At 48.9% G+C, this 19,615-nt stretch overlaps 2 protein-coding genes across 7 annotated transcripts; both read left to right on the plus strand.

Moving 5' to 3' along the window:
• The first annotated feature begins 2,064 nt into the window (after nt 1–2,064).
• Nucleotides 2,065–5,996, plus strand: LOC147957239 (uncharacterized). The gene is made up of 3 exons (XM_087537788.1): nt 2,065–2,436; nt 3,003–5,007; nt 5,228–5,996. Exons 1-3 carry the CDS (start codon nt 2,201–2,203, stop codon nt 5,846–5,848), a joined length of 2,862 nt encoding a protein of 953 aa, XP_087393914.1. The 5' UTR covers nt 2,065–2,200; the 3' UTR covers nt 5,849–5,996.
• Nucleotides 5,997–11,007: 5,011 nt separating this feature from the next.
• On the plus strand, nt 11,008–17,988 carry LOC125531634 (sucrose synthase 1). 6 transcript variants are annotated; one of them, XM_087537790.1, is made up of 15 exons: nt 11,008–11,158; nt 12,100–12,226; nt 14,267–14,396; nt 14,491–14,642; nt 14,761–14,950; nt 15,046–15,164; nt 15,287–15,503; nt 15,585–15,680; nt 15,754–15,927; nt 16,009–16,125; nt 16,214–16,380; nt 16,483–16,707; nt 16,797–17,115; nt 17,190–17,434; nt 17,515–17,988. In XM_087537790.1, the coding sequence occupies exons 2-15, from the start codon at nt 12,117–12,119 to the stop codon at nt 17,699–17,701; spliced, it is 2,448 nt and encodes an 815-aa protein (XP_087393916.1). In that variant the 5' UTR covers nt 11,008–11,158; nt 12,100–12,116; the 3' UTR covers nt 17,702–17,988. The 6 variants fall into 6 exon arrangements, with proteins under 6 accessions (XP_087393916.1, XP_087393915.1, XP_087393917.1 ...); XM_087537789.1 differs by having other exon boundaries at nt 11,010–11,163; XM_087537791.1 differs by having other exon boundaries at nt 11,013–11,163; nt 12,103–12,226.
• Nucleotides 17,989–19,615: the final 1,627 nt, after the last annotated feature.

A 19,615-nucleotide genomic window follows, 5' to 3' on the forward strand; every position in this document is an offset into this window, starting at 1 on the left:
CTCCAGCCCCTTCTTCTTGTATGCCTCCTTCTTCTTCTGCTTTCTCTCTTGCTCCTTGAGCCACCAAGCTGGGGGAGGCCCCCAGCCACCCTCCTCGCCGGCGTGCTCCGCCGCGCGCGACTTCGCTTGGGCGCGCAGATCCCGCTCGCGACGCCTCTCCGCCTCCAAATCCGGCTCCGCCCGCTTGTCAGCACGCCGCTCCGCCTTGGAGCCCATGGCTACAACCTCTGCGAAGGATCGGAGAAGGGGTGGGGGAGGGGGGTGGGGAGAGGGAGCGGGCGGATCCACCGAAGCGCCGCACCTCCGATGGAGTGGGTGGAAACCCTAGTGAGCTGTCGGAGGTGCCACGGCGGATCCAGAGCCACTTAAGTACTGCCCGCACCGAGGACGGGCCAGGCCTAGGCTTCTGCGCGCAGCCCCTCGACTCTGAGCAGCCCACCTCCAGACGCAGCCCCGTCTCCGCGGAACTAACGTCCTGGACCGCACACGGCCCAAGTAGGCCCCCTTGGCTCACGTCCTGGGCTTGGCCCACCGGCCCAGCCCGACCAAACTCCCCAACCCTAGGCCAAGGATCGGTCGCCTCCTCCGTCGCCGCCGCCGCCCCTGCGCCCGCCGACGCCACCGCCCCAGGCTCCACCTGCACCACCGGCGCAAGCCCCGAGCCCCGCGAAAGGGAGGCAGCCCGCGTGCTGCCGGAGGCCGCCCGCACGTCCCCCAACAGCACCGCGCGCACCAACGGCGCTCGACCAGACACCCCTGGTCGGCGAGCACCGCGGCCGCCAGGCGCAAAGGCCCGCCAGATATAACTTTTAGGCCCAGATATATTTATGAGCCTGAGTTTAGAGAATTCATGCTTCATGGTTTCCTCTAAACCAATGAAATGAATTCCTGACTCAACTATCATTTCTGGGAGGAATCTTTATTCGTGAGGGTATCTGACATATGTGGCGCTAAAAAAGTGCACAAAAAGCCGTCAATAAAGCAGAGAAAACCCAGGAGCTTTCTTTATTCATTGTTTGCTAAAAAGGGGATTGGTTGGCACGCAATTAGCTGACCAAAGCTGGTTGTTGACATTAACTAGCAACGGCCGGCCGTCCAAGCTTGTTAATTGTTGGTGAAGATCCAACCTCGTTTTCGGCATAGTTAAATATAGTACTGGTATCATCGTATTTCATGAGTTAACTGTGTGTGTGAGCACTAAATAATATACGAGTAGTGTGCTGTAAAAAAGTATATCATCTGACGACCAACTACGAAATGAGAAACTACCTAATAAACAAAACTCAAAACAAATTATCAAACCATACAAAAACAAGCACAAAACTTCTTCACTTTTAGAACATAAATGCATAGTAGCTAGTCTATTGGCGGAGCAATACTGATCAAAGTTTTAAATAGCGAGCTAAGCCACTTAACGGCAGACCTCTTCTAAACGCTATAGCGCTATTTAAAATGTTTGTTCATGTGTTTGGAGCCTTAGCGCGGGACCTATTCTAAATGCTATAGCATTGCTATAGCGGAACTATAGCGGGCTATTTAAAACCATGATAGTGATTCAGCAATTCAGGAAGATTCAAGTCTGAATCTCATGCACAAATATCTTCTTTCTTTTATTTTCTAAGAGAACAAAACCTGCAACAAACTTTGCTGCAGGATCTTCTGCTTGTCAATTTAACCGCGTTGCAAGGAAAAAGGCAGGTGGCCTCGTTTTCGCAAGGCCGTAAAGACATTATCGTTTTTCAAAAAGGGTACGCTCTTATCTGATGAGTCACATGATATCATGTGTCCGTACTTTCGTACCCAATTTTCACTAGTGTATTCTAGTTAAATATATCTAGATTCGTCCAGCGTGCATGCGGCATTTCATTGGTGATGACGAATGAATGGTGACGATCATTTGTTTGCAAGATGAGAGGAGGGGTGGTGCCTGTAATTTGTTAAGCAGGACCGAGGAGTGAGGCCAGACCAGTTGGTATTATACTACTCCATTTGAGAGCAAGCAATAACCTAGGAGGGGCTTGGTCGGCGTGCTCAGTTAGTAAACCACTGAGCGGCCTTGTTTGCTAGTAGTTGCCCGTCAAGATCCAACCTCGTTTACGGCATAGACAAACATACTCCTAAATGTGTAGTTTATTGTTGAGCCTAGTGTGTGTAACAGTGCAAGTTGAGCTTACTGCGGGGCGAGAGAGCAGATACCGGCATGGCATCGATGTGGGTGATGTTGATGGGTCGGAAGAGGTACGACTCCCAGTGGAAGGAGGTGAGGATCATCAATGGCTATGCCGTGCTCGTCGTGTATGTCTTCGACGCCATCAGAGGGGTCGGCTACCTGGTGGTCATGTGGGCCACGGTGGTGCTCCTCGGCGGCTTCGTCTCCATGATCGACAAGGTGGATTTCGGGAGGCTGACGCTGATCACCCTCATAGAGCTGCTCTGGTTAGTGCTCCTATATCTTCCTCCTTCCCATGCCCTTCAGTTAATTACCTGCTTATATTATTCCATCAGAGTTGAGTTAGTGGTTACTGGTTAGTCCTAATCTGTTCTCTGTTCACCAAAAAACATATGAATATGCGAATGCGCCAGCATGAAGGCCATAGTTGTAGTGACCCCATGATTGTCCTCTGTGCCATAGTCGACATCGGAGCAACGCCACCAAAGATATCAGTGTGTAGTGCTCCACGGCCTGCACATCTCCAAAACATAAGATGCCGGGTAAAAAAAACATGAGATGCCACTTCATGAAAAATTTGGACCCCGATAGTTGCTCCAAAGTTTCCAATAGGAGCTTCAAGTTTTCTGTTTTGTGTTCCAACAAAATCATCGTCACTCGATTGAGTGGTTAATTAGTCTGTTCATCTGGATCCACCAAATTAGAGTAATGCAAACCATAAAGACAGAGACAAACAACATAGTATATCGCCAATGGTATTCTTTCGTGTCCTTAGTTTGTTTCTCGTCACTCGCGTAATTAAGACTATGTGCTAACTTGGAACATACAACAGGATAAACGCCTCATTCCTTGAAAGGATAAGATCTGCTGCTGACCTATTGTCGAGCTTGAAGGCAGTGAAAAACCTGCTGACACGCAGCTGGCAGCTGGGCGATAACGCGTGCAACCATCACCTGGAGCCGCGAGGCATCAAACGAGCTGCGCTGGCACTACTTGTGGCGGCGAGATGGGCTCTGGCGCTGGTTCACAGTGTGGTGTTGAGCTTCTGCATTGCCTCTGTGATGTGTCTCTTGCTATTTGGACTGTTGATCACCACCTTGATTTCGATACTCGGTCTAATAAGAGATGACCATTACGGCGACACGGCGGAGGGCAGAGCAAACATGGACCCGGCACACAATATCCTGTATGTCCTGTGTCTAGCCCAAGGTGCCTTGTTTGTCTATAGAATCGCCCTGTTCCTCTCGAGGGAGAGGATAGTGAAGAAAGTGAGCCGAGCATACGGCTTCCAAGATGATGGCCATGCAGTTTCATGCTACTTGGATGAGATCAGGAAGGGATACTCCAAGAAGATATTATCCGCCAGAGAACGAAACCTTATCACATATGCTATCGAGCTCATGGAGTCCAAGTCGCCCCGTAGCTGCCTTTCTGGGGCGCTGATACTGGACAGACTACTCACCCGGAAGCATCCAAACGAGATCAAAGCTCCTGATTTGACGGCACGGGCAGAAGAAAAACAGCATCAACCATCATCCTTGTCGGAAATGGCTGGAGCTCCTTTGGTTGAAAAGGATATGACGAATAAGGAGCAGAGGAAAAAGAAGAGGGAGGAGATGAGGAAGAAGAGGGGTGAGTGGAGGAAGAAGAGGCAGCAGAATCAGCAAACAGAGGAGGAGATCATCGATGTGCAGCGCAGGATGATAAGGCGGCTGATCGGGTCCGCAGCCTCCACACACATTCTCCAGAAACTGCTTCATACGCTGGATTCGAGGCGCCCATTTGACAAACGGATGAGGGAGGCTGCCGCGAGGATAGTAGAGCACGTTGCCAGCGGTATCCGGTTGGTCCAGTTCCCACGAGGGATCCAATGCATATCTTCACTGCTCAACTGCTTCGAAGAATACTGCCGACTCCAGCCATATCGATCATCATTGTCATCCTCCTCCGCACCGAACACAAACAGAGACACTACAAGGACTCCGCCGCCGTCAAAAGCAAACAATGGTCATGATCAGGGACAAGACAGCAGCATCCACACTTCGACACTGGAGTCAGAGTTAGAGTACTCAGAGTCAGAATCAGAATCAGATTCAGAGTCAGATTCAGATTCAGACAGGAGGATCGACCGGTCATCATCATCTAAGATGCTCCATGGCTACAAAGAGCTGGTTCTAATTGGCCTGAATATCCTATGGAGCCTCGCAGGCAGCGAGGACAACTGTGCAATCATAAGCAAAGCCAAATATCCTGTCTCAAAGATCATGGCGCCTGTTAGCTACGACCTAGTGCACCACGCAGGTCATAGTAAATGGTCCACTAAGGTAGTAGTGAGATCATTGGCGGTGATGCTTCGGCTGATTGTGACTGCCAAGAGAGAAACTGCGACGGACCTGCTTCAACAGATGTCAGAGGATAAGGAAGCAATCGCCACCATGAAAACAATTGTTACCTGTGAAGAATGTAAAGGAGGAGAACTGCAGATGAAGGCCATGCAGATCCTCGTGCAACTATGCATGGAAGAAACTGCAGACAGAGTAAATCTCACTAAGATGCTCATAGGAATCTTCGTTAATGTTGATAGCAGTGACTCCATCAGAGAGACTACGGTTAAAGCACTGGTTGTGTTGTTTCTTGGCAGAAAAAGCATTGCCCCCCTCATCCCCAAGGAGGAGAATGATGGGTTTGTCGGTGGTCTCACCAAAATACTAGTGGGGGACGATGACACATGCAGAAAAAGTGCAGCAGAAATTCTGGAGCATCTATGTATCCATTATGCTGAGAATGTTGAATCTGTTAGTACACTCAAGAATGCCATGATGGGAGCGATGCCAAAGGTATGTACCTACTCTTTTCTTCACTCATCTCTGTTATTTCTTTCTTTCTTTTCATTCCTCGACATATTTACAGCCAAGCGAATTCTCTAACAATTCGCTCATCCACTCATTCATTCATTTCCCTTTCCCAACTTTTTGTTTGATTTGTAACTTTGAAGTAGTTGCATATGCTCTCAATATTTATATTGTAATATACACACTATTGTCAATACTGCTGCAGGTGCTCGAAGAAATACTACTTGGTTGTGAGTCAACAGGGCAAGAAGGAATTCCCGAATCTACGAGATCAGGTGGTGATGTCGAAAGCCAAGTCATTGAGGACAACGATAAGAAGAAGAAGAACATTACTTCTTCCCATCCTAGGCAGAAGAAACACCACAAGCTGCATGTTGCTCTGCTATCCCTCTGTGTGACAGCATGTGACAAATTAGACCTTGATCTCGACTCAATTTCGCCGGGAGAAGGAAGAGATCGAGCTAGAGATCCCGGAGAATGCGTCGCGATCAGCCTTGCTACGAAGATGGTACAGTTAAACAGGGATCTCCTGACCGCGGAAAGCCTCGCAGCGATGAAACTTACCACTAGGATGGTGATAGCAGCAATGAAGAAACTCAAGAGCCACGGTGCCGCTGCCAAGCTAGCTGTTCTGGGGAGCCTCATGGGCTCGCTGTCGAGCGTTTCGGAGACCATGCTGGATCTCGAGGGCTGCATGTTATTTGCCAACAGGATGAGCAAGACGATGCGTGACACTGCTGAGACCCTCGATTCCCTCATGAAACAAGCACTGCAACTCCACAGAGAAATTGAGGGCCAAGGCTCAGAAACAGTGGCAGCTAGCTAGCCCTCTTTTGCAAACAAGATAGATTATTGGCAACAGATTTGCTTCAGATTTTTATTTTGAGATAGGGATTTGCATCTGTTCATTCACCTGTACTGTACTGTGACGTATTCTACTACGATGTTTCACGCATTGACGCCATAAACATTTCCTTACTTTGATTTTCAGGTGATGGAAATTACTCTCTAAAAGTATTGTGTTGCATATATACTTGTTTCATAGAGGGCACTGCCGCACTGCAGGAGTTGCGACATACCCGACATGTAGATAATCCAAATGGCAACCACAAGGCAGGGGCTGAGTTAACTTAACTATATTTGTGAATAAACTTGGAGTTAACATTTCAGTAGTACCGTTTAGCAAAGGCAACAGAGACAAACAAGCCAGTGTTGCATTGCAAGTACAGGGGCTTCCTAAACACAGAAGCTCCACCGGTGATATAAACATGACACATCCCCAGAGTAGTTTATGAACTAAGAACGGATTTTTTTGAGAAAATGGCACCAAATGCAGCTTATAAGTACCATGTAAATTAACGCAAAAGATGGCCAGGTGAAATGGGTATTGAACAAAGTTTCCATATCAGTACCCGAGTGAACTGCAAAACCGTCCTAGCTTCATCTCGTGTAAGAAAGTTAATTTATGTGCCCTGATTCTATTCCACACATGCCTCTATTTCATATACAGTACTCCCTCCGTTTGTTTTTATAAGACGTTCAGAGTTCAGACAACTTGCTTTGTGCTGTTTTTGAACAGTGTCTGAAAGTCTAAAACGTCTTATAAAAATAAACAGAGGTAGTACGTTTTAATAAACACATCATGGTATTCTAAATTCATCTAGAACAGGGTATGCAAGTACTGTGCAAATCTATCTATGCTCCAATGAAGTGCGGGCAGGGTCTGCAGCATGAGCGCCGGGGACGGGGAGGCACCTGGGTTGGGGAGGAGGCGTCGGCGCGCGAGATGGGAGCGGCTTCGCCGGAAGGGGAGCCGGCGGCGGTCGTCGGAGTGGAGGCGCCGACCTAGACTGGGAACGGGGTGTGCCGGCCAGAGGCAGAGTCTTTATTTTTTGGGCCCTGAATAAAATCCATTCGTCGCAAGGCCCATGAATGAGCCCCAAAACAGACGCCAGGCAGTTTTTATTTTTTGGGAAAATGTTCCTCAGATAGTTTGATCAGACGAAAAAAATACTTAAAAACCAGATAAAAAAACGAAATTTGGTTCAACTCAGATCTCTTGAGCAACACATAGTAACACTTTTTCCCCTGGCTAACTAACACTACTTTTTCCCTCAAAAAAAAACTAACACTACTTTTTTGCGCCAAAAAAGGATAATCAATTTTTTTGGAATTTAGAAAAAGTGCAATCTCCTGGGGTGAGCCAAATCGGCCAGCTACTGCCGCCACTGTTGACACATATTTTCTTCTTATGTTGAGTATGTATTTTATTAAAAAAACAAACTATTTGATTGAAATGTCATTTTAATAAATTTAGAATGATTTTCCTCTTTTCGTAGAGTGACTAGGACAAGCCTTCCTTCCTCCTATTGATATCCACCAGTGAGTTGGTAGATTCGCCTCCCCTCTACTTGTCGCTCCGGTGACTGATGACGGTAATCCTAGTGTGTCAACTCTGGCTAGTATATTAGGGTTTTAGTCCATACACAGGCAGCTCTCAAGTGGATGGTGGCGCTTCATCTTTAAGTTGGTCTTCCGGGCTTCGATCCTCTTCGAGTTCGTCTATTGAGACAAATTAGACAAAGCTCCGACATAGATTCCTATCTGCTTATTGTGGCGGCGAGGTTAAAGTTTTTTGTCAACTTCTTCGAATTGGTTGAAGGGTTCAACGGCGATGACTGTGACTCCGGGGCGCTGGTCCTTAGCTACACGCGCACAAAAATTTCCTGATTATTATCAACAAGGTCAGGCCAGCAAATGGGGACAGCGGCTCGTTTTGGTGTTGGCAGTGGTCGTTCGATGATCCAGGCACCTCGATGTCATATTTATTATGTTCTGCTTTTGTACAACTAATGAACCTTCATAATAGATCTGAATCCTTTTCGTGAAAAGGGACCTTTTTAAAACGTGGCAAAAGAATTGCCATTTTTATTGAATAAGAAGAAGAGAGAAATGCCCGGTTAATTGACGAAAAATCAGGCTAAAACCAATATAACCCAACCCACAAACATGGGCACCACAGGCCAACCTGGCCACCGACATGGAGCAAAACCCACGACGGCCCATGTATGCATGAACAACTGACAGCTCCGACTTTGATGACGAGCATCGCCAGGGATATATGCAGGACTTTCGTCGACCGTGCCCACCAAAAATGACCACCGAGCACCTGCCATCGTCACCACCTGGACTCGCTTCATCGCATCTCTGACTTCAAAGCAACTAGGCAACCCACGGAAGAGCATCTCAGACACATCGGGAAGATATGACTACAGAAGCCCGAGTGGCGACCCAAGCTCATCCCGACATCATCATCATCGCCAAATAGAAACTAGCGCCCTCGAAACAGCCGCCTCAACAAACCACACGGCGAAGATGACGCCATCTACCGGTCTCCAATTGTAGCCGGCCCCGAGAGGATGCCCCCAAGGAGGAGGAAGACATGAAGGTGCTTTCATCGCCCAATCTCGCAGATATGAGGTTTCCCTCCGGTGCCAAGGCCACGGGGAGAGGGGAGGAGTTGCACACAATAGCAACACTTCCAAGAAAGAGCGCGATGCCTTTGAGGTCGCCGTATCCAGCAAAGGCCGGAGATAGGGTTTCCGAAAAAGGACTTTTCGCGTACCTAGAAAAAAGAAATGGTTCATCTCCATCTCAAAAAGATGAATAAAATTTTGACACATTTTGCTTGACCGAATCGGACCCATGTGAGGACTACATGGACGACTCTGCAAACTGTTGAACACAGGCCGCCAAGCAGCCAGGCGAGAGATAGAGGGGTGTGGATAAGAAGGAACAAGTTTTGGTGGCGATTCGGTTGGGTTGTGGGGTAGGAAGGGACGATCCACCTGAAGAAAGAGGGGCCATCCATCTCCACCTTGCTTCCAACCCAAGCGAAACCCGATCTCACCCAAACTAATCTCATCATCCATCCCGAGTAATATAAAGCACCCGGTCGATGATTTCCTGTCCTTTGGTAGGAGGCCTGTCCCCATCCAGCACGGAAAAAGTTTGCTCCCTGGCTGGTGTGGAGCGACCTACGGGGTGCACGTACAGGTTCCCGTACTGTACATACATAAAAGGGTACTGCTAAGGGCATGTATAATGGTGCTATCTTAGGAGTATCACGCAAGATAAATGATGAGGTGGAGGAGAGAGAACTTACAAGAGAAGGCTTATCTTCTTTTATTTAAGATAAGACAAAAGATGATCTTTTAGCACAATATGTCTCACCACATTTTTAGCAATTGCTAGTTATTGAAGATAAGGCTAAGAGATGACCCATTGTAGACATTTTTTTTGTCATCTCTAAATTATATGCAAAATTTAAGATAAGACTATCTTATCAACCATTGTACATACCCTAACAAGACCAGAGTGTGTTGTCGATGAAATAACGAGGTAGATTTCACCCGCAAAAAAAAACGAGGTAGTTGTGTGTTGCCGTCACCACAAAATCAACTGTAAATTCACCTCCAACCTCATCTTAGCCGAACCCCGCCAAAAAAAAATTGTATTAGCAGAGCAATGTGCATTCTGTGTAACCAAATTTCTTTTTTTTTTGCATAGTAATACATGTCTCATTCATATCATAGAGATTAAAAGTACAAGTCATGTAATGACCGACATGACAAAACCGAAAAGATAGCAGAACATTTCTAAACTTGACACCAACGTCCGTCACCTGCCTCCGGTACCACCACAGTAGCTACCAAAGAAAAAAATGACAAACCACCTCCTCACCTGAGCTCGACGCGGCTCCATCGCTGATATGCAGCTTTGTGGACCTTCAAGGTGGCTCACCAAAAGTGAAGCCATTGCCGTTGAACGAATCAGACCGGGGCAACATCCCCGACACGCCATCGAACTCTAGATCTAGCACCCCACCACGGCTAAGACGCCGAAGGAGGAAACCATACATGCCATTCACGAACCACGAGCTCAGCACACGTTCCGTCTTTCAGATGTCGTCGATGCAGACCACAATATGCATCCACTCCTGGACTACCTCCCAAGCTCCGCGCCGACGCTGGAGCAAACGCCGTCACAGCGGCGGAGCTTGAGGACACAGGTCCATCACGAGGATGTCGCCACCGCCACGCCATTGTTGGTTGAACAGACTGGTTTCCACATCCATCTCCAACCATAGGGCCGATGGCCTCGTCAGGGAAGGATTCGAAGAATCTTTACTCAACACCATCATCATCGCCGCTGAAACCGAGACGATGAACAGTCTAAAAACCTAAACTACGAGAAAGTAAAAACGATCCACACGTGTGGATCCGGCGACCCCCCTCACCATCGACGACCGAGGTCGCCGGAGAACGGCGCTGGAAGATTGGCGTCTCCTGGCGGCGGCTAGGGTTAGAGCTGCCAGGGACGAGAGCGCTTCTATTATTGTAACCAAATTTCTCGATCATACTATCTCTGTCGGCGAAACCAGTGATTTATAACATTGTGTAAGCGGTGCACATTCTTTTCCCTATATGTACATTTTGTTTCATGACATAAGATTTGTTGACTCGAAACGTCACACCAAGATGACACGAGCGAAAAAGGAGCTCATGCCACGTATGTGTGTATATGTGAGCATCAACGATTGTACCGTGTTCAAGAAAGAAAAAGCTCATACTCGGCCAGCCTTTGATAATAATACAACCTTTTTTTAATGCGTACACTAGGATAAAAAACCGAAGGCCAATCCTGAGAGCAATAGCTTTGGCACAGATTACGAATTTATGACCCCGCGATCCATCCATTTGATCCATGGCTTGCTCCCCAAACCATCCCAAACGTCTAGAATAGGAAAGGGAGAAACATTTTCCCGCCTGCACACAGACACAGAAACCCACGTACACATTGATGGAAAGAAATCAACATACGGGTCAGATCACAATGCACTAATTGGATAAATTGTTTCGCAAGCAAAGAGATCTGCACAGTGAAGAAGGGGGCAGGGCAAAGATGACGGTGCGTGCCACCTGCCACCCCACCCCGGCCGCTGCAACATAAATACCCTGCCTCGCCGTGGGCAGAGCTCTCCATTCACCCGTCGTCGTCCACCTCTCTCTGCTTCCCTTCGTTCCTGCCTCGCGTGGCGTTTCCCAGGGCTCTCCTCGCGGAGAAGAAGTGCAAGGTGAGGTGAGCTCGTCCTCCTGCCAATGCCAATGGAGTTCTTCTTTCTTCTGCGCGTGCTCTGCTATGCTCTGTTTCAGTGTCGTCGGTGCGGCTTCCTCTGTTTTGCTGTCAATAATTAAGAAGAATACAGTGGTTTGCTGGACTAGCCACTAGGGGACAGAAGATAGCAATCAGCATCCACTTGCGGAGATGTGGTGGATGGGTGCTTCCGCCGGATCTGCGGTCCTGGCAAGTTGCCATCATTCTCTTCTCTGGGTTTAAGGTTTCAGCACCAACTCACCAAGTGGATGCATGGATGTTGTTAGATCTGGTGAGCTTGCTCACTCATGGATCCTCCCCCTTCCCGCCGACAAGTCTGCGCCTCAGTCCGCGTCGGTGTCGAAACGCGCGCTGTCGGTCGGTTCTCCTTTCTTGTGCTAGCAGCCATGGTTAATTAGCTCCAGATTATTTCTGTCATTTCCCGGTAACACGAAAAGCTCGACGCCTAATCACCACCATTAGTCTTAACCACCTTGGCATGGCCTGCAAGAAAGGAATCCCACGCTGATCTCGTGCTTTACAAGGCGCTCGCACGCGTCACTCTTCCTCCCTGCCACTGCCAGCTCCGGTTCCAACGGGCGGCTACTGCTGCTCATGCAAACCCACCGCCGTCTGTCGGCTACTTGAACTTCTCGCCGGACAGAGCCTGGGCTACCTGTTGGTTTCTCACTTCAGATCCGTATAATCATAAACGCGCACACTCCACTGCTTTCTCCTTCTCGGTCCTCTGTCTGAAGCCTTAAGTCTAGATTTTGATTCTTGTATGCCTCTCGATCTTCTAGTTTGCGCCGTCGAATGTTTTTTTTCTTTGGTCTTCTTCAAATCTTGCTCGGTTCCTGTTCATCTGTCGGATCTCTGAACTGAAGAACCCACCACTGATAACCCTGTCCTGTTCTGCAGCAGACTAGGCTTGAGCGATGGGGGAAGCTGCCGGCGACCGCGTCCTCAGCCGCCTCCACAGCGTCAGGGAGCGCATCGGCGACTCCCTCTCCGCGCACCCCAATGAGCTCGTCGCCGTCTTCACCAGGTTCGACCCCTGTTTCCCCTGCACTGCCACTGTAACTTTTTTGTTGATAAGTTTATGCCAGTGTGGTGGATGTACCGGAGCGGCATGGGGTGAGAGAATGCATGCATGCACCGTTCTCTCACCCCACCCCATGCCAGGCATAAAATTATTTATATACATTATCAGATCACACGAATCTTGATGAAATGCATGTGTGATGGATGTCACACCGGTAGGTACCGATTCCAGTAGAAAAACTTAGTCGGTATGTAAATCTTTTGGTGATCGCCAGTATTAGAAAAAACTGTTATATACTTAGCTAAATCTGGCCTAGTGTGCAATTTCATTCCCGCTCAAGAAATATGGTCAAACAATCAAATATTTAAACAAGTTTCTGTTGAAACCTAGTTTTTTTTTAGAAAAAGAGGATGACCCCCTGCCTCTGCATCTGGACGATGCATACGGCCACTTTATCATTATTCTCACAAGACCTTACAAAGCCATACAACAGAAAGACTAAAGCCACCGTCTAAGCAATAGCTGTCGCTACACCAATCCAATTGATGAAGGGGCGCAGATAGTCTGGGCCTAATACCAAACAGGCATCGCAGCCAAACCTAAACATCTAAGACTTGAGGTCCCAACCAGGACGCCTGCCGGGTATGGGGCACCTACCAGTCCGGCGCACTCCTCAACCAGGACGCCTGTCGGGTATGAGGCCGCCGCAGCCACATGCCATCAATCCATCTTCAGACCTGTACTGTTGCATGAACCGTGCCAGGTCTCTCTGCCATCGACGCCACCACGACGCCAGACAGCGCCACCATCCTGCACTCGTCCATCATCACACACCCACCGGCGAGACCCCCGCTGCTCCATGCCGCTGAGACCCGCCGTTGTCGACGTGCCAGATGCCACACCGCTCCTCCTCTTGTCCCCTCCAGCCAACACTTGCTCCAAAACGATGCCCCCAGGAGGGAGAACGACATCGACACGTCGCCATCGTCCGATCCGGTAGATCCAGATCTAGGGTTTCCTCCGAAACCTTCCGATCAGGTTGACGTGACCTGCAACGATGATGCCTCGAGAAGGGAACGGCGTCCGAGACGCCGCCATCGTCCGCCATGACCGCAGTCAGACGCGATTTTCACCGGAAGCCACGGCATCCCGATCTCGCGGTTGGCTGGAACGGAGCCCTCCGCCGAACCGGTGACGTTGCCGCCGATCCGATCCCACCGCCGTGCGACGCCCCCGATGGAGATCCCGATCTAGATCGAAGACGACCTCGACCGAAACCCTGCCACCAGCACCGCCACACCGTGCCACCTCCTCCTAGCCCAGTCGCCGCCGGATCCAGCCGTCCCCGCCTCTGGGAGACCAGCCGGACGAGGCGCCCCTTGTCCCCGATCTGACGGCCCGCGCCGCCGCCACGAGGACCAGAGGAAGGAGGGAATGCCCCGCCGCCGTCCGCGCCGCGCGGGCTTCGCCCGGCGGGCGCACTCCGGCGGCGGCGAGGGGAAGGCGACGCTGGGGAGGCGACGGCGGCGGCGGCCGATCGGGATCTCCCGAGGCGCGCGCGCGGGGCGCGCCGCGGGAGCGGGAGCAGCCGTTTGTTTGTTGAAACCTAGTACTGAACACTGATGAGTTCTGTTGATTGCTGCCAGATCTGGCTGCACGTGCATTTTTAGATTCGATACAGCCCCACTGGGTAGAATGATTGTATTCTGCACTTTGTCCTAGTGCTAATCAAGACTTGCTGAACGTGATGCACTAATCGGTCTGCCGACGCCTGGATCTGGCAGGATCTATGTGGCACAACATCTGACTGAACTGAATCGCATATAACTTTGTCAAGTTTAGTAAATGCACCGTCAAAACCAGCACTGTAATGTTTCGAATTGAATTCCAAATGCTTCTCTGAATGATGCATGATGTGCTAAACAATGGCTTCAGATGTCACCAATCTGACTTGCGAATATATCTGGGCGGATCTTACTCGATCCGATAATTCTGAATGATATATGGTGGATCTTATGCGGCATATGGCGATGCTTTGTGCAGGCTGGTCAACCTTGGAAATGGAATGCTGCAGTCCCACCAGATCATCGCTGAGTACAACACCGCGATCCCCGAGGCAGAGCGCGAGAAGCTCAAGGACGGCGCCTTTGAGGATGTGCTCAGGGCAGCGCAGGTTCGCATCTGACTTCTTATCTCAGCAGACTTCTTGAGCATCCTTTTTCGCTTTACCTGTTGCTCTAATTGGTGCACTCCTGTATATGATATAGGAGGCGATTGTCATCTCGCCGTGGGTCGCACTTGCCATCCGTCCAAGGCCTGGTGTTTGGGAGTATGTGAGGGTCAACGTGAGCGAGCTCGCTGTCGAGGAGTTGAGCGTCCCTGAATACCTGCAGTTCAAGGAACAGCTTGTTGAAGGAAGGTAAAAAAGGAAGGAAAATTCAGTACCAGAGAATTGTGATGATGAAGTGATGATTTGGTTTTCTTACTCTCATGATTTTCATTTAATGTTGTGTAACAATACTTTTATGCTTCGGCAGCAACAAGGACTTTGTGCTCGAGCTGGACTTTGAGCCATTCAACGCCTCCTTCCCTCGCCCTTCGCTGTCCAAGTCCATCGGCAACGGCGTGCAGTTCCTCAACAGGCACCTGTCATCAAAGCTCTTCCATGACAAGGAGAGCATGTACCCCCTTCTCAACTTCCTCCGCGCACACAACTACAAGGGCATGGTAAGACAGTCTTTCATCCTGCATACATTGTTTAAACTTTGATGAGACTTGCCAGAAAAAAAGAAGCATGTAAACTTGTACTCTGTTTCCTCCAGACTATGATGCTGAACGACAGAATCCGCAGCCTCAGTGCTCTCCAGGGAGCTCTGAGGAAGGCCGAGGAGCATCTGTCTGGTCTCCCGGCAGACACTCCATACTCAGACTTCCACCACAGGTACTGACCAAGTGACCATTGTATTGTACAGAATTATTAGCCAGTTAATGTAGCCTGGAGTATTTTCTTCAGAAGGAACCACTGAGATGTTTTTAACGGTTCTTTTGATTGGACAAATGCAGGTTCCAAGAACTTGGCCTGGAGAAGGGTTGGGGTGACTGCGCCAAGCGTGCGCAGGAGACCCTTCACCTGCTGCTCGACCTTCTCGAGGCTCCAGACCCGTCCACGCTCGAGAAGTTCCTTGGCACAATCCCGATGGTGTTCAATGTTGTCATCCTCTCGCCGCACGGTTACTTTGCCCAAGCCAATGTCTTGGGGTACCCTGACACCGGAGGCCAGGTAATAACATCCTGCATAGTTTATACATGGTCAAGTGATTAAACCTCTTCTGATTAATCTTTGAGCTATGATTCCCCAAAGGTTGTCTACATTCTGGATCAAGTCCGCGCTATGGAGAATGAGATGCTGCTGAGGATCAAGCAGCAAGGCCTCGACATCACACCACGGATCCTTATTGTAAGTGTGACGTCTGGTATGATAATTAAAACTTGTCGTATGATACTGAAACATTTTTTTTGGCCCTGCACAGGTTACGAGGCTTCTCCCTGATGCAACCGGTACGACCTGCGGTCAGCGTCTTGAGAAGGTCCTCGGAACAGAGCACACCCACATCCTCCGTGTGCCATTCAGAACTGAAAGTGGAATTGTTCGCAAGTGGATCTCTCGTTTTGAAGTCTGGCCGTACCTGGAGACTTTCACTGAAGTAGATGCCTCCTAACCTCACCATCATACCTTTGTCATTATTCACAGACTTATTTTGCTAACTCTGCCCCATTTCTGCCAGGATGTGGCACACGAGATTTCCGGAGAGCTCCAGGCCAATCCTGACCTGATCATTGGAAACTACAGCGATGGAAACCTTGTTGCGTGCTTGCTTGCACACAAGATGGGTGTTACACATGTATGAATTCTAGCTACTTCTCTGTTTCTGCAAGCATATTTACCACACATTGATCTTTTCTGATGTTACCACGATCATTGGTCTGCAGTGTACAATTGCACACGCACTTGAGAAAACTAAGTACCCCAACTCTGACCTCTACTGGAAGAAGTTTGAGGACCACTACCACTTCTCATGCCAGTTCACTACCGATCTGATTGCAATGAACCATGCTGACTTCATCATCACTAGCACCTTCCAAGAGATTGCTGGAAAGTAATGTTTCTTTACGACTGAGCTTTCTCTGATGATATCCATCTGTTTTGTTGTAGACAGCAGTTGTCTTTGCATGGCCTAATGGAAATTCTGCCTTTTCAGCAAGGACACTGTTGGTCAGTACGAGTCTCACATGGCATTCACAATGCCTGGAATGTACCGTGTTGTCCATGGTATCGATGTTTTCGACCCCAAGTTTAACATAGTCTCACCTGGTGCGGACATGTCCATCTACTTCCCGTACTCCGAGTCACAGAGGAGGCTCACCTCCCTCCACCCAGAGATCGAGGAGCTGCTCTACAGTAATGTTGACAACAACGAGCACAAGTAAGAACTGCAGAATTGTTTCTTACCGCCTGAGCTGCAACGGTCTGATGCATTTATTGCTGTACATCTGACTAGAATACCTTCTGCAGGTATGTGCTCAAGGACCGGAACAAGCCAATCATCTTCTCGATGGCTCGTTTGGACCGTGTTAAGAACTTGACTGGTCTGGTTGAGCTGTATGGCAAGAACCCTCGCTTGCAGGAGCTGGTTAACCTTGTGGTTGTCTGTGGTGACCATGGCAATCCATCAAAGGACAAGGAGGAGCAGGCTGAGTTCAAGAAGATGTTTGACCTTATTGAGCAGTACAACCTGAATGGCCATGTCCGCTGGATCTCTGCCCAGATGAACCGTGTCCGTAATGCTGAGCTCTACCGTTACATCTGCGACACCAAGGGTGCCTTTGTGCAGGTAACTACGTGTTGCATAAACCACATTCTTGCCTTGTAAAAATATGTGTTCTCACATACCCCTTTTGCGTGCAGCCTGCTTTCTATGAGGCGTTTGGGCTTACTGTCATCGAGGCCATGACCTGCGGTCTTCCTACCTTCGCAACTGCATATGGTGGTCCTGCTGAGATCATCGTGAATGGCGTGTCTGGCTACCACATTGATCCCTACCAGGGTGACAAGGCCTCTGCTCTGCTGGTTGAGTTCTTTGAGAAGTGCCAGGTTGACCCCAGCCACTGGACCAAGATCTCACAGGGTGGGCTTCAGCGTATTGAGGAGAAGTATGCAACTCAAAATTCACTAGTTTTTACTACTTCCAAGGATAACTAGTTTGCTGAGACTAACAGTTATTCTTATTTAGGTACACCTGGAAGCTTTACTCTGAGAGGCTGATGACCCTCACCGGCGTGTATGGGTTCTGGAAGTACGTCTCCAACCTCGAAAGGCGTGAGACCCGCCGCTACCTCGAGATGCTGTACGCCCTCAAGTACCGCACCATGGCAAGCACCGTTCCGCTAGCTGTTGAGGGAGACTCCGCGAGCAAGTAATCTGGCCACCTCCTGGCCGAAAGAAGGGTGGCTTGGATTCCTGCAAAGATTGAGATTTGAGAATGCTTTGATTTTCTTCCTAGACGCTGCTCTTTTGAAGATTCAAGGTCGAGTCAGTGTGCTACTTTGGTTTAGTAGTGGGAGTGAGTCGAGACAGAGGAAAATGTGGTGTGTGTCAGTCGGTTGGTGCTTGTCGTATTTCTTGGATGTTACCGTTCAATAATAGGTACGGCCTTGGTGCCGTTTCTGAAATAATAATAGTATCATCCTTCCTTGTTTCCAAGAAATTTTTTGTCACTGCCACTGAGCTCTATTACCTAATACTACAATTACTACTTACTAGAAGGTGGCATAAAGAGCTTTTGCTACTTTAGTTAACCAAATGAGCATTGTTACTTTAGTCTTAGTCACTCCACTAACTTAGTCCTAGCTTCTATGTGATTGGCAATGATGTCTAATGCAATATATATGAATCCAACCCTTCACATATGAAACTGTAGTTCAAACTGGTGGCCAGATTCGAGTTCGCTGGTAAAATTATGTTCTGAAACTCGCACCCTCTATGTAGTCAGAACTCAGAAGTCAGAACAATTAGTCGAAGCTCAATAGGTGTGGCAAGAACATCCTAGGAGGAGGGGCCATCTATTGGTTATAGCCGATTGAGAGAGCTCTGTGAACCAAACAATCTTAATACTTCCTCCGTCTCAAAATTCTTGTCTTAAATTTATTTAAATACGGAAGTATCTAGTTACGTTTTAGTGTTAGATACATCCGTATTTAGACAAATCTAAGACAAAAATTTTGGGACGGAGGGAGTATGATTTATGTGATCAAAAGATATTGATTAAACACAATCAGAACTGCAGAAAATGATGTCTGTAATCTGACAACAAATGTTTTACTTCCCTTTTTAGTAGCACATTTTACTACATACGAATCAGAGCTGAGGGGTGAGCGTTCTGAAGCACCAAAACCAACAAAATCAACTGATTGCTACACGAGTTCTTCCATAAGAATTCCTACGCTTCCTCACTCATGAACGCGAAATAGTCATAAAAGGGGAGGAGTTAGGAGATCTGATTAAGAAGGGCTGGAGCAAGAGTGGACCGTGCAGACCTTGCGACGGGTGCCTGCGGCGAGGGTTCCGCGCCCAGCGGTGGCGCCCACTCGGCAGCCATGGTCGCCGGCGTGCCGCTCCGAACTGGAGGTGGCGGCCATTGTTATCGTCATCGATCCACCGACGCGTCCAAGCAGAGTTGGGGGAGGAGGCGATGGGATGGTTGGACCTTGAGGAAGCTCCAGCCCATTTAGGACGGGCTGTTCAAGTCAGTGGAGCCCAAACAGCAAGCAGCCCATCCAACTATTTGTTTTCCTTCCATAAAAAAAACTATTTTTCCCCGGTAAAAATCGTCAATGAAGCAGAGCGAAGCCATTGGAGAGGAGGAGAGGGATCGACGCCGCGGGCCACCGCATTGCAGCCGCGGACTCCCTCGACAAGGTCCACTGTGCCCCCCTACGCTCTAGCTTGAACCTACATTAACCCATCCGCCGCTTGGTACTCGTCGCGCATCTGTTCTCGTGGGTAAGAGAAGAGACTTGAATCGCGTTGTGAGTGATTAGATTATCTTTTTCTTCTGGTATAAGAACCCTACAATATAGAGACTGGGCAAGTGTTGTATGCTGGTCATGAGCCTGATGAGTGTTGTGCGGCTCGATGAATGGAACCCAAAATGAAGAAGCAGAGGGAAGCCATTGGAGTTGGAGAGCGAGAGAGGGAGCGTCGATGCCGGCCACTATATCATCTCCGCCGAATCACTCTGGAATGTAGGCTTTGTTGTCCTGGGGAGAAGGTCAAGCTGATCATCGCAAGCATGCTCAATGTGGCCGCATGGGCTGGTAGTCTAGATCATAATT

Source organism: Triticum urartu, chromosome 7A (genome assembly GCF_056163025.1).
Source record: "Triticum urartu cultivar PI428250 chromosome 7A, HENAU_Tu73, whole genome shotgun sequence".
In the NCBI taxonomy this organism is placed as follows: domain Eukaryota; kingdom Viridiplantae; phylum Streptophyta; class Magnoliopsida; order Poales; family Poaceae; genus Triticum; species Triticum urartu.